The sequence below is a fragment of the Manacus candei genome, unplaced genomic scaffold (genome assembly GCF_025592945.1).
Source record: "Manacus candei isolate 608988 ecotype Guabito, Panama unplaced genomic scaffold, ASM2559294v1 h1tg000081l, whole genome shotgun sequence".
NCBI classification, from domain to species: Eukaryota; Metazoa; Chordata; class Aves; order Passeriformes; family Pipridae; genus Manacus; species Manacus candei.
Window position 1 is genome coordinate 7,325,036 of NW_026138129.1, and position 14,373 is coordinate 7,339,408.

Here is a 14,373-nt window from a genome sequence, read left to right on the forward strand (position 1 = left end):
TTAAGCATGTCAGAAATGCTATTTCCCCCCTCCTTCAGGAGGAAAATGTATTACTTGGAATATAGAGCAAGTACATGCATGTGTAAATCTTAATGATGTTTGAACAGCTTCTAAGCACCAAAAAAAACATCCTGTGAGGCTAGTGTGAAGAGCCGCTGTATCTCTGTAACCTCTGCAACAGCATCTGCCTCAGAGATATCCAGGAGAGGCACAACCCCTCAAATTGTAATGAATCCCAGGTGTCCCAGGTTCCTCAATGCAGACTAGGGCTGCAGGCTCTGTTACAGAGGCAGTGAAAAGCCAAGTGTGAATTCACCTTGACTTGGGTTGAATGACCTTGTGCAAATCCAGCAGGAGCCTTGGACACCGTGAAGTCCTGAGATAGCTGTATGTTTGGCTTACCTATCTGTTAGACCCTTGGAGAGGTACATAGAAATTTCCGGGTTTTTGTGAGTGAGGATGCTCACCCTTCACATGAGCTTATTAGTGCAGGCATGGAGAGCAGAGTCGGTTGCCTGGAGCTTCCTGGAAGGAGGAGAGATGCATTCTTGTTTCTGGTTCATAGTGACCTCGGTGGACGTGAAGACTCTGGCAGCCTTAGAGCTTAGTGCTGTGGAGACATTATACTTTGCCTTCTAGCCTGAACAGTAGAGAATCAAGACGTTGCCTCTCCAGGAAAAGCACGGGGTGAGAATTGCATTAGCTACACTATGAGATTACTCTCCTCTCCCAGGACTTCCAGTTAATATAATTCCCCTTTTTTTTATTTTTTTCTCTTGCTGAAACAAGTCTGCCTGTGTTAAACAACGGACCCTTTTCCTCAGTTTTGGCCAGAGGAGGAAGCCTTTGTCCCGATCTCCTGGCAGCTGGCCAAGGCAGTCAGGCTGTGGGCCAGGAGGGGGTGAACTTGAAAGGAACAGTGTGTTGTTTCTGCTCTGGTAGCATTCTTCCTTTTTCAGCAGTGCCTCAGCCCCTGGCTGCTTTCAGTCGCTCATTATACACAGAAGAACCTAAGGGCAAAAGAGACAATTTTCTCTTGACTGCCTGTAACTTGCAATAATAAGAAATAAAACCGTTTGGGGGCTTCCAGTTGTCTGTGTGCAGATGTAGTTGGGAGAAAATCTTAGAACTGGCAACTTTCTCTCAAGGGAGAAAATAACTGATAGCACCTTTTTTTTTCTTCATTTTAATATCAGCTTTTGTACAGCAACATGCATCTTCCCAGGTCTGTATATCCTATCAGTTGTGGTTTTACCTTGGCAGTGCATAAATTTTATTATTGGCCATTACTTTAGCCCTAGTTAATATTTTTGCTTTCATTTTTCATTTCAGTAGTTATTTTTATATAACGAAATAAGCAGTCATAGGTATGCTCTAGGAAGACAGGAAGAGGCCACACTTAGAATTAATAATTTTTAAGGCCATGTTCTCAAACATCTTCTTTTAAATTAAAATGTAGGATTACTTCCCATTCCTGCGAGTCCTGACACTACAGTGTAGTGACCACTAGGTTTAGGCAGTCAACAACTGGAAACAGTAGCAAATAAGGTGTTCAAACGTCTTCCAAAAGTGAAATTGGTATCTAAGGTATCTCAAAGGCAGTGACAAAGTCTATGTGGTGCTCCTGACTTGGAAGCTGACACAAGCAAGACATTTGCAACATCCATCTGTGAAAGACTTAAATGGATCATTGGGTCATTCAACTTGGCTTCTTGTGTGCTGCAGGCCACACAGTCTCTCTTCTACATAGAGACCAGTATCTGGAGTTCATTAAGTTGTCCAGCATTGATGCAAAAATATCAAGTGATAGCAAATCAACTATTTTTGTTTCGTTCTAGAAATAATCACCTTCACCACTTTAAAAAAACTGTGCCTTACTTCCAGTCCACATTTGTCTGGTTTCTGCTTCCAACCCTTCTTTACCCATAGTTTTCTCACCATGAAAATATGCAGATGCTGTAAACAAATCACCTCTCAATCTCCTTTTTTTGGTAAGCTGACCAGAACGAATTTATCATCTTTCTCCAAAGTGTCCCTTTCAACCCCACTATTCATTCTGAGGCTGTTTTCGTACTCTGTCTGATTTAGGATGTGGTTACAAAACTGGATGCTATATGCCAGTGTTTCACTCACCAATACTATATATGGAAGTAAAGATACCTCTACCTCTCTCCATCCCTCTTGGACATCTTAACTTGCACAGCGTGTCTCTTCCATCGCTTCCTTTTTGTGGACAAAAATCACAGATAGCAGCCTACTGTGACTCGAAGCACAAAGGCAATATGCCTACTCTAGATTCTCAAGTCCTGGGCTGTATCTCTGCAGGTTTTCTGCATGACATAGCTGTGGTGAAGCTTTCTTTGCTCATAAGCATTGCTGAAATTTGTCTCGGTCACTGCAACTCACTCTTCTCTCTGCAAAAAAGTTATAATGCTATTTATTATCTGCATAACCTACTATGCAACACTGTTCACAAGCAATCTGTAAGAACCTATTTTTAAACTGTGGTTTTGTCAGATCCAAATTTGACTGGATTCATTCAATAACACTTAAACAGCTATTAAAGATACATTAGAAATTGTGTATGAACTGAAACCATAGCAGTTCTTTTGGCAATTCAAACTAGACAATCCTGGCATTTCCTCTGCAGATGACTTTGGTTTTGGCACCTCCATCTCTGTCTAGTTCAACTTAGAAGTTGCTTAACGGCTATAAAAGTACCTGACCACATTTTCATAAGAATCTGCCTGTTCAGTCTACCAATGTGGGTTATTTTTCAGCTTTTCTTTTCCTTCTGTGGTAACCTACCTGAACTGGGAATGCAACATAAAAATGCAGCAAATAAAGGAGTCTCTTAGAAGATCCCATTGAGATTTGTTGTCTGATCTTGTGTGAGATACAGCACATTTCCAGGCTGGGGGCGGGAGCAGAGGCAATGTGTGGTATGGGAGGGTCGGCTGAGGTGTCTCATGCCAGCTGGAAATCCATGTTGTTACTGGTAGGAGCAAAGGCATAACACCATGAAGTTTCCAGGAGGAGAGTTAGAAATTTCATGATAAATACTTACTGGGGGGAGAGGAGAACTCAGAGAGTGGTAGCTGTTTACAAAGTATGGAGAAAGTTATATGTTTGCATTGCTGTGTGTTGTAAGGCAAGTGTTTCATAATAGTGATATAATGCTTAAATGGTATATCAGAGCACTGTTGAATGCATATCACTGTTGCATTGTTCAGTTGACAGCCACATCAGTGTAGTGTTGACCTCTGCAATATATTCTAAATATATATTACTTGCATACTGTAGAAAGATGTTTCTTTTGTTATTTAAGGCCTTTTTAGCCTATGGTACTTCTTACATTTATCATTTATCACTAACTTTTTTTTTTCTTTCTTCTTTATGTTTCTTCCTTGCTCTGATTTTATGCCATGCCTCCTTGATGTTTTCATCCTTGAGCATTAGTAGTTATTTGATTACATGTCTTTCAGATTATCTCTGTGAGCTCTTCCTGGCTAATCTCTGTTTTGGCATCCCCCCGTTTTTCTTTGCCAGGTTATCATTATCAGAGCTTCCTGAACATTTTCAATGTTAATATAAATAAATTATATTAGGTTAACAGTGAGATTATTCTTCCCTCTGCTTGCTTTATTCATTGTAGTGGTAAGAAAGAATTTGCGTATCTGTCTCACCTATTTCAGTCTCTGTCATAGAAAGACATAATTTTACAGTGTCGGTGCTAATTACAGTCTGGTGTATTTGCTCCCAAGATCCCTGACTGATAATTAATAGGACATTCTATTTGCCTAGGATTGCAGATCTGTGAAATTCTGTGTATTTCCTTTACCTCTGGAGAGCTGTCCTTTCAGAGAGATCCCTATCTGACCTTTAGGAGATAGGAAATTGCTGTGTGCCAGTGTGCTAGAGTTCTAGTGCCCTAGAGTTAGGAGTTGTCCCATGTCAGCAAAGCAGCACAGTAATTCAGAATGAAGTGGTAAAACAAAGTAAGCATTGCTAGTGAGCCTAGTATAACTGTCCTCAATATGCACATGAGTGTCTAATCTTTGTCTACATGTTATTAAAACTTATACTGTATTTTGTTGATGGGAATGGCAGAATAGAGTAAGCTAGCAGTAAAGAGGTTAATAATAGGGGTTCATAGTATTTCAGATAAAGTTAGTAGATACTATGGGACAAATTATTACTTAACTTTTCCATCAGCTTTGATTTTTAATATACGTCTGCCTGGTCAGTGACTGTGTTGGGTTTTCTCCACCATCACTGCTTTCCTTTAGCAAATGTGAGCCTATGCAAGGTGCTCCATCACATAGTGCAGCTACAGCACACCATCCCTCTTCCAGCATGGAACCAGAGTCCTGCCCCAGGCCTGAGACTCCTGAGTGGAAGCAGTCCTGTGGCCTTTGGAAAGACAACATGCGAGCCCAACACATCGGTGTTTCATCCATTTTCCCCAAACTGTCCTTTCCCAGATATCCTTCAAGAGCCAGGCTAAAAATTTCAAGTTTGAAAAGCGGATCAATTGTGCCAGAAAATTTTTTTGCTGAGCTGCAGTTCGATATTCTGAGTGCAGATCATTTCAAGCATAGCCGTCAGAGCCCTGTTTAGCACCACAGTGGTCGTTTGGGAGGCATATCAAGCAGAGGTCCTCACCGATGCGTACGTCACATCTAACCGCAGTGACATACATTTATTGCCATTTAAAACTGTGGAGAAGTAGGTATGTGCTGTAGCTCAGCTGCATACGATTGAAATGCAGGGCCTCCCTGTGTAGTTCCAGGAAATGAGTTTGCTCTATCTGTGACAGCCATCGTGTTCACACAGCCGTAAGAGCAGCAGAGCTCGGCGTGGAGTTTTTCCTCTGCAAGCACTAGGCAGGCAAGCCCACAGTTCTGCTGGCCTGCAGCCATCCTGCACTGCCTCCAGCCAGGCTCACCTCTCTGCACTGGATCCCCAAGGGTGCTGGGCTTCCCGAGGCTTCATCCAGGAGCAGCAGTGAGGAGGAGCCTCTGCATCGCACCCACCAAAACAGCAGGACACTGGAGAGCACGTCATGCTGAAATTCTCTTCTGAAGTGGAGAATGCCTTTAGGTTTATTTTATCTAAATATGGCAATTCAAGGTTTTTTGAGCCACAAAGTATAAAACTCATTTTCCCCTATGGTTTGGATTGCTGCAGTGAGTAATGCCAATTTCTTACTTTTTTTGAAAAAAAAAAAAAAAGTGAGTGTGTGGAAAGTAATAGTAAATGTTCATCCCTTGGTTACCCAAAAAAATTTAATTTTCTTCATCCCTATCTGCATACCAATTTAGTCTTAATTCAAGGTATGAGCAGGCTGCACGGGGAGGTTGCATTACTGGATAGTACATTCTTTTTAGTAATTTAAAAGAATGCCTAAGCAAACACAGTTTTAAAAAAATAACCCTAAGAAGTAAATGGTGTAGTTTGTTGCCCTCCATCTGCTTAGCTGTCTCAAAGGTCATAAAATAAGGATCCTTTGGTGGAACAGCTGGGTTTATGTAGCATATGCAGATTGGTATTTTGGCTTTAAGCCAGATCTACTTAATTTTCCATTTTTCTTCTATGACGAGGAGAGGTGCTTATGGTTTCAAGGGGCAGTTCTGTGATTTCATTCATATTTGTACTAAAGGGCCTTTTAAGATATTTAAGCTTAGAAACCAATCTAAATAAAACTCAAGTGCAAAAAAAAAAAAAGGTAGAGTTCACTTGTTTTATCAAAAGGCTGAGCCTACAGCCAGGCACAGTCCCAACTGGAGCCATCCAACAACCCACACCTCACAACTCTTAATGCACTGCAGTTACTGATCATGATGCTGCAGGGCAAATGAACAGGAGCCAGAAAATTTACATTGTTCCTGCAGCCTACCAGAGTACGGGTGTTTCTGTCTGTCATACGTATACTTCTGTAGCCATAGGTGTGCACGTAGAGCAAAGAAGAATTGCACACATCCAGAAACCCCTTTATGCCATTGTAACAGCAAATTCAGAGGAGGAGCGTATTGTGCTGGCTTGCAGCACTGGGCTGCTCCCTGCCTGGCACACCACCAGTACTTTGCCTTTGGCCGGTCCTGCCCCCACTGACTGCCCCTCCAAGAAAACAGTCCTTTCACCTTGTCATTGTTGGCAGCGCTCCTGGGCTGAGCACAAGTGCCTCTCTCTCCTGGGAGAAGCAGCCACCGAAGGGAGCTGGAGCTGTGAAAGTGGCTTTTCCCACATAGAGTCCTGGAGGGACTGTATAAGTAAAGAGCTTTTTCCAGTGAGCTAAATGGAGTTTTCTGTAGCAGAAATAACTTACGTAAAATAAAAATGAAGTTGGCAAGCAATATAAAGGCTTAAGCTTAATAAATGCAATATTTAGTAGCGTATATTTGCTGCTGAGTTTGTAAAGAAAACCAGACTGCAAAGCTGGCAGGAGCTAAGCACCAGAAAGGAATGTCTTGAAGTGCTCAATAATCATAAGGAAACAGTTTCCTTCTCTCCCAAGGACAGACTGAGTACAGTGGCCTTCCTAGCGTGGTCATCTCATACCCATCAGTGGCAACTTGAAGGCAACTTGGACAACTTGACTGAGAATTTAAAAATATGAGACATTTGTTACTCTGTTCTGGTCTATGGGTAAAGGTGGTATAGAAGAGAATAAGCTCTTAGGAAACACAAATATTTTCACCGAAATATTTTCACCTAAATATTTCACACTATTCACTAACTACAGTTAGTGCTTTCTATGCTAATGTCTGTTTCAAATGCAAGCATTTCATGATCCTTCCCCTATACTTTTTCTTAGCTAAACAGCATGTTAAAAATTGCATCTGTGGTTTTCTGGTTTTATATATTTTAATCATTGTACTCCTATCGAAATAAAACTAAACAAATTGATAAACAGTCAGGTTACATAGAGCATATTTCACCGTATATGACTGTAATTTAAGAACAAAGAACTCCGTCTACTAAGCTGTTTTTACTTCAGTATACAAGTAGAGACAGAGATTTCAGTGTAAAGAACTAAAAAGTTGGGTGTGAAAGTTCCATTTAATTACACAGCCACATGTTTTAATTGTTACCAACTAATGAAAACCATTTGTCCTTTAGAGAAGGAATTAAAAGTACAAATGCAGAATAGAATTAGTGCTTTAAATAATTTTTTTGTGATTTAGAACACTGTTGCACTGGCTAAGCTAGTCAACATATTCTGTCTTTGTGTCATATTCTTCCTAAATTTCAAATTATTCTGCTGCAGTTGGTAAGCAAAACTGAGAGGGAGAATAGCTATTTCAGATATAACTTTTTTTTCTGCACCAGATGTATATGATGCAATGAAGTCCAATGAATGTGAGAATGTCCAACCCAGCAGCACTTGTCTTATGTAGTATTATTAAAATGTTCTCAGTTGTATTTCTCCAATTCCTTTACTCTGAAAGAGGAAAATGCGTGTCCATTGATTGAAAACCAAATTTGTTTATAGGTGTGGATACCCCTAAGCTATATGAATATTAATCTTTTAAAATTTAAAGAAAGCAGTTCATTTTCACACTGCTGTACTTTGACCATCTGTTATACTTTTCAAGATTTAAAATCTTGTACCAACTTCTTGCCTAAAAATCCTTGCTGTTGTGTTAGCTAGATGGGCCTACTCATCTTTTATTACCTCTTGGAATAAAAGAGTTTGCCTTTGCTTAAAATTCCTCTCTTCCCTAAGAAGTTATTCTTGATTATTTCTCTTGAATAAATATATTGCTTGTGGCATCCCAAGAACAACTCACTTTTCCTACTAGGAGCCATCAATGCAGTTTCTCTGTAGAGCTGTTAAACGTATGTTAAGCTTTGGTGGCAGGGGCTTGAGAAGACCTCAATTTGTTCTACCCATGTGAGTAAAACTCTGCCTATGGTAAAATCACATTTTGATTCAGGGACTCCCTTTGGAAGTGAGAGTAGTTGCTGCCACTGGAACCCAGTTGGAAACATGAAATGTTCTTTGTTGTCGGCTTACTCCTTGTAAGCTTTTTCTTTGCCATCCTTCGTGGCCTGACCCTTTTGAATACTTCCAATTTGCAGAACTTCCATTTTAAAATCCAGCTCTTCTTCACTGCAACAGTTTATCTATGTAGTCGTGTAGAACCATGTGAATTTCTGTGTGGCATTTGAAGCATCACAAATATAAATACTAGGGAAAGAATAAGCAGCAGAAACCAAGACATTATCCTAAAAAACAAATAAACAAAATCCCAACCAACCCAAACAAACAAAAAACAACCAACCAAAAAAAAAAAAAAAAAAACACCTAAAAAAAACCCCCAGTTCTCATGCAGACCTTGCTGTTGTAGCAAAGAGCAAGAAAGTGAAATAAGGACCAACAAGATTAAAATTAATCTCTTGGGTTTAGAGTGGTAGAAAATGGCCTTAATGTGTCCCCTAGTCAAGTGGCTTTCTTTAGGACAGAACCGGTTAATCTGCTCTTAAAATCCTCCAGAGATCAGCTTTTGTAACATGTATGTGCTACTGCACTACCTAACTATCCTTGCCACAAAAAAAGGTTTTTTACTAATGTCTAACTGGTCTCTCCTTACTTCCATGCAAGCCTTTTCATCTTGCCATGTCTGGACCTAGGTGTATTCTGAGGCTATTACAGTCATTTCCATGGACATCACGTTCTCTTAGAGTAACATCTGAGGCTTACTGGGTTGGAGCACTGAGCTTTCAGGAAGCCTAATTATATAAGTTAGTACTTCATTTTTATAACAATCATTTCCATTTTTCCTAAAGAAAGTTGCAGTTGATAGAGGAGATATATTGATACTATAGGTCAATACTTCTAGCTTTTTCTGTTCTTCACAGTTGACTTTCAGTTACATCTCTGTCTTGGAGAAAAACAAAGTGCTTAGGATACTCTGGCAGCCTGTTGCCATCTGGTAGAAACAGCAGAATTATTGCCTTGAGAGTTTGCTTTACATCTTGTTTAAATACATTCATCTACAATGGTAGAGTAATTTATTGAGAGAGGAGGCAAAGAGGAAATTTATTTCTTTTGTTAGGAGCTCAAATTCTTTATCAACAATACGGGTGTTGTATTTCAGTTTACCAAAGCAAAAGTTGTTAGGTGATGAAAAAAATAGTGAAATCTTCCTGTCCCAGGGCATGGCAGGAAGATGAGTCTAGTTCAATTAACAGGTATAACAGGATCAGAAATTTAGTAGGCACAAATCAGTCTTGACGTGTCATGTGGTGATGCCAGCAATGCTTCAGTGCTAGCCTGAGATGGATTCAGGTTGATAAATATCTGTTTAGATAACAAAGCACAACTGAGACAGGTCACCATATGCCACATAGGAAATAATTGATTAGTTCAGCTCAGTGGTGTGCTTGATATACTTGGCATGCATCAAATTTCGAAAGCTAGGCAAGATTGTGGGTTTCTCTACATGTTTATGCTCATAATTCATATGACCTAATTTGTGTTTCCAGATAACCATTGATGATTAAGATCTTCGGTGACTGCAAACAATGTGAAATGCTATGTATGAACTAACCGTATTTAAACATTCAAGTCTGACTTCAAACAGCTATATTTTCTCACATCTTGTTAAAAGTAAATTCATTATAAGGAGACAGCTTGAGCTCATTTGTATCACTAATGCAGTAGGGCCATGCCTTACTGTTTTAATAAAAAAGTTTAGGTCTGGTCTCATTAATCAGCACTCATCATGTTACTTTTTGTTCTTTCTTTACAGAGCATAGGAAACTTGGCAATCTGACTGTGACAGTGAAAAAAACCGTCCCCTCTCCAGAAGCAATACAGATCCTCTACCAACGCATGAGATATGAATACGAGTTTTATTACTATGTCAAAGAACAGTTCCACCTGCTAAAGCGCAAGTTTGGACTGAAGTCTCATATCAGGAAACCACGTCCCAGACCTGAGTTCTTCATTCCTTCTCCCCTGGAAACAGAGGAACCGATAGATGACGAGGAAGAAGATGATGAAAAGTGGCTAGAGGATATCTATAAAAGGTGATGGATGGAAGAACTATCCTTTATCTTCTGGTCACCCCTCCAGCTTTCTTAAGATTTTTTTAATTATTATTAAAAGTAACTCCTTAAGGGACTGAATTAATGCACAGCAGATTTGAAATGGAACAGAAGAGACCATTCCCACATGCTGGAGCCATTGGGAGATACCTGGTTTTGCAGGTTTGATTCATTATATGGCGTTGGCTTTATAGCATCCTTGCTATAGCATGGTTCAAGAGGGAATTACCTACCATCTATCACAAAATAACTTTTGGAATACACAATAGTCCCTTGGGAAGCTGAAAAACATAAAATAATAGATTAGACAGTCTTGAAAAGTAAATTTTATGGATTCTTGTCTCTCTCTTTGTCCAGAAACAGGTCTCCATTGCATAACACTGTGGCATTAACTACCAGCTATGTGAGCTACAGGCAGTAAGCCATTTGGGAAGAGTGTCTCTTTCTATCCAAAGCACACTGGTATCCCAGTGGTATGATCAGAGCCCTTGCTTTGTCTGTGCACATCCAAGGATACCAGGCTCAGAAAGGGGTTTTGTAATGGCATCTTAAATTACCCTGTGCAGGAGAAACTAGGCTGCTATTCTGGCAAATCAATACTATTGGGTGTAAGGCAAGTTACAGGAACCAGATATTTTTGGTAAACCCTTCTAGTTCTTAGAGGGGGGAAAAGTTACCAGGCCAGCGAATGGCAACAACAAATCAAAAGTACCAGGCAGGGTTACCTAAATGGTAGAGTTTTGTTTCAGTAGTTGAGTATATTTCTATTAGACTCTAAAAGAGAAGGTGCAGCATATGGTTTTTATGTTCAGGAATGGTATTTGTATATTTTCGTTTCTTCTTATGAGTCACAAATCCAAAGATATCTAGAGAAAGTAATTTAAAAACTTAGATGATCTGTAACCCTTATTAAGCATGACCTGTATTTCTGCAACTGCAGAATTTAGTTGTTCACATCTGAAGCTGAACGCAGCTGTCCCACCAGTGCAAACACCAAACTCCTGCTTTTAGCATTGCTAGAAGGAAAATTAATAATATGAACATACACAGCTTCTCTAGTTGAAATATTTCAGAATCATAAAACAAAGAAAGGAAGATACATTCTGTGAAACCAAAGCTGATTCAACGATAGGTTGTTAAGAGAGTCACTGTGAAAGTTGCCCTTATTAATCACTACAAGTATTATCGACCAACACTAGAAAGGAGATCAATGGAAGCTGGGAGGGGAAAGAGAAATAGCTCCAATGTGTTGTCTTTAAGGTGGATGTCCCCAGGGTGGGGTTCTCTGTGACATGCGTGCTTGCCAGCTATTTGGCAGCCTGCCAGGACTGGTGGTGCAGAAGTGACAGACCTGCAGGCAGCCCTGGGCAGAGCTCCTTGGCCATCTGCTCCATAGCAGAATAGGGGGGAGTTTGGGGTCTTGATGAGGCCTTGGCCTCTTGTGCACTGTTGTTGCCAGAGGAAGCTGTACTAACAGAGGGTAATAGCAATAAAATCTTGTCCTTAGAGCACAGGAAAGAAGCAGAGATGAAGAGATGCAGCTGCTTGCCAGGATGAGGACAACCCACCTCTGTCTATCTCATATCCTTTCTCAAACATCTACAAAGCAATTTTTGCTTCTGATTCTGCGGCTGCCATCTGCAAGGTCATACTTCAGTTTGCAATAACAGGCAGAAGTTATTTTGTGATGGATGAAGCATATAAGCTCAAATGTTCTTTCCAAGGGTTTCCTCTTCCATGAGCCTGCTGACAGCCAATAAACATTATGGTCCATCTTCTTCACCAGTCAGTCTTTACCTACACACAGAGAATGAAAATAAAGAAGTGTAGTTGTGTTAAGACAAGATGCTAACTTACAGAAAATATTAGGAAGAAGATTCTCTTCTCACAGTTAACATCCCAGGTTGGTGTTAGCAATGCACTACTGTGGGGAGCATGTAAAGAAAGCTGAAAATGGCACAGATAATAACTAACATATTAGCTAAAATATGAATCTGCTGCATTGTATATTTTAAGTGGTTTCTATGAAATTACATTGAAAGAGTAATGATTAGTGTACACACTGTGGAGTTGTTATATTTCGGAAAGAAAACTAGTATTCTCATGTTTCTGAAATTCTGTTTGAATCCTTTTTTTGCCAATGTTTTAACAGAATATAGTCACTTAACACATTCACCCTTCCTGGAAGTTCACTGCTGCTTACAGTAAAGTCTGTTTTTATCTGATTATTTAATGGTATCTTCAACCATCACTACTTATATTCTCAATACAAAACCTGTTTAATGATTTACTCGCTAGGTTTTAATGTTGTTGTATTTTTCATAACAATCAACCTGGCCTCTCCTTAAATGGTACTTCTTAAGTTTATCTGGCACATAGCATCTAATATTCCTGGTCCTGTGGCCTATTTCTCTGTCATTAAATGTATTTTACATAACTGTTAACAGGTACATTTTAAGCTGGTTAATCTTTGACTTATTTATTGAAACTTTTCAGCACATTCCAAATTCTAAGTTGCTCAGGAAGTTGATTTAAATGATTATATTTTGATCTGATGAATATTTCCTATTCAAAAAAAAAATCATTGTTTGCAAGCCTTTAGCCTGTGACAGTTTTGTAGGAGGTGCCATGCATGTACTTGTAGGTCTTTGTGGGGGGACACTTATAAAAATAAGAAAATATATGTGTACATTAGCTTAGCTATAAATGAAAGCAACATATGTTTGGGATGAAATCTTCTTTAACTTATTCACTACTATCTTCTGAAATATCAGTAAGCCATATGACTCTCTATTTTTCAGTCCAGCGATGTTTAAAAATAAAACTTGCACATTTCTTCCTGGCGCCATAATCCACTTGCTTGCACTAGTTTTCCTACCTGGGTACAGCAGCTGAGGGTAAGACACTGGAGTTGCACCCAGCAGAACAGTGTTGGAGATGGCACAGTGTATCATCAAGTACGCTAAAGTCATACTTTAGCAGTGAGACTGGGACAGGTTGCTCCCAGGTTAATTCTGTTTCTCAAACTATCTGGAGGTGTGAGAGTGAAGTCAGAATTATTTTACTTACTTTGGATATGCAGTCATGACCCTGAAATACCTTGTCTGTGTTCTGAGGCTGCTAAGTAGAAAGAAACTTTATCCTGGGGAGAGACAACTTAGTCCCTATACACTGCTTTTTACTAGATGTGGTATTTGATGGCCAGGCATAAAAGCTCCAGTAGTCAGAGTGATGTTATAATGTAAGTGAAGCATCAGTGCCTTCACAATAAAGAAAGAATCAACCATTGTTAAAATGCAGCAATCTGGAAAAAATAAATTTTAGTCTTAAGTTTCAAGTGACGGTGACAAATGGTGCCATTTTTTTGTTTCTGTTTATTTTACTTGTCTTCCACATAAACTGTGTTGGTGATGCAAGGCTAAGTCCAAGTATCTGAAATGTTCTCTACTTGTATGTAGAGAAGTAGCTTGGCAGAACTGAAGGCATGTGAACCTGATTTGAAGCATTTCAGTTTCTTTGCAATTCTTTATCATTGAACCTTTGATGAATTTGATTGAATGTTACAATATAGAATGGTACATTTTATCATAAAGACACACACAAACCCACAAATTTTAAATGCTGGAGAACAGATCTGTGGATCCCAGTCATAGAATTCTTCCTCCTTTCAATATTTGACATAAGAAAATTTAATGTAAAGGTATGTTTTTTGACTAATAGATCAAACCACACTGCATGCCAACCTTGGTCCTCTTATCAAATGAAAAAACATTGTCTGCCAAAGAGTAAAACTCTACATCCTCGTAAAAAATAATTTAATTTCCAGTTAAGGGTAATGGTGCTCTGATCTTTCCCTCCATTTTAAGAAAGGGAACATCTGTGATGTTAGACCATTAGCCTAAAACAGCAGAGCAACATTTTTGAGAGCTAGAATACAATACTACAGCATTCCTTCTGTTTTATTTTTAAGGAATTGGCCTTTATTGCAAAGAGTTCAGCAAACATATAAAATGCTATTGATCAGTCTGTTTGCATCAGCCAAGACCAAAGTAAACAACTGAGCGTTGCTACTTGTAGACCTTCATACACAGATTCCATGGGAAAAACGAGGATGTTACCAAGCCTTGTAAGTGCCTGTCTAGTGGTGTTGGAATCACCAGAAGTGCTTTTGCAGGGTTCCCAGAGGACTCTTTGCAAAGTTAGGCACTGCTTAGGTGCCCACAGGTATGGTGGGAAGGGTGCTGAAAGGCAGATCTATGAGAAATGGCCATTTGGGGGTGAAAAAAATTCCCTGCAAGGTCATATGTTTTCTTTGGT

At 39.5% G+C, this 14,373-nt stretch overlaps 1 protein-coding gene across 5 annotated transcripts in view; it reads left to right on the forward strand.

Annotated features, from left to right (window-relative positions):
• The window catches only part of UST (uronyl 2-sulfotransferase), a 219,137-nt gene that overhangs the window by 143,427 nt on the left and 61,337 nt on the right, over positions 1-14,373 (forward strand). For all 5 annotated transcript variants that reach the window (XM_051811233.1, XM_051811234.1, XM_051811231.1 and 2 more), the window contains exon 8: positions 9,759-10,038. In XM_051811233.1, coding sequence (XP_051667193.1) covers positions 9,759-10,038 — 280 coding nt within the window. The remainder of the gene's footprint in view (positions 1-9,758; positions 10,039-14,373) is intronic.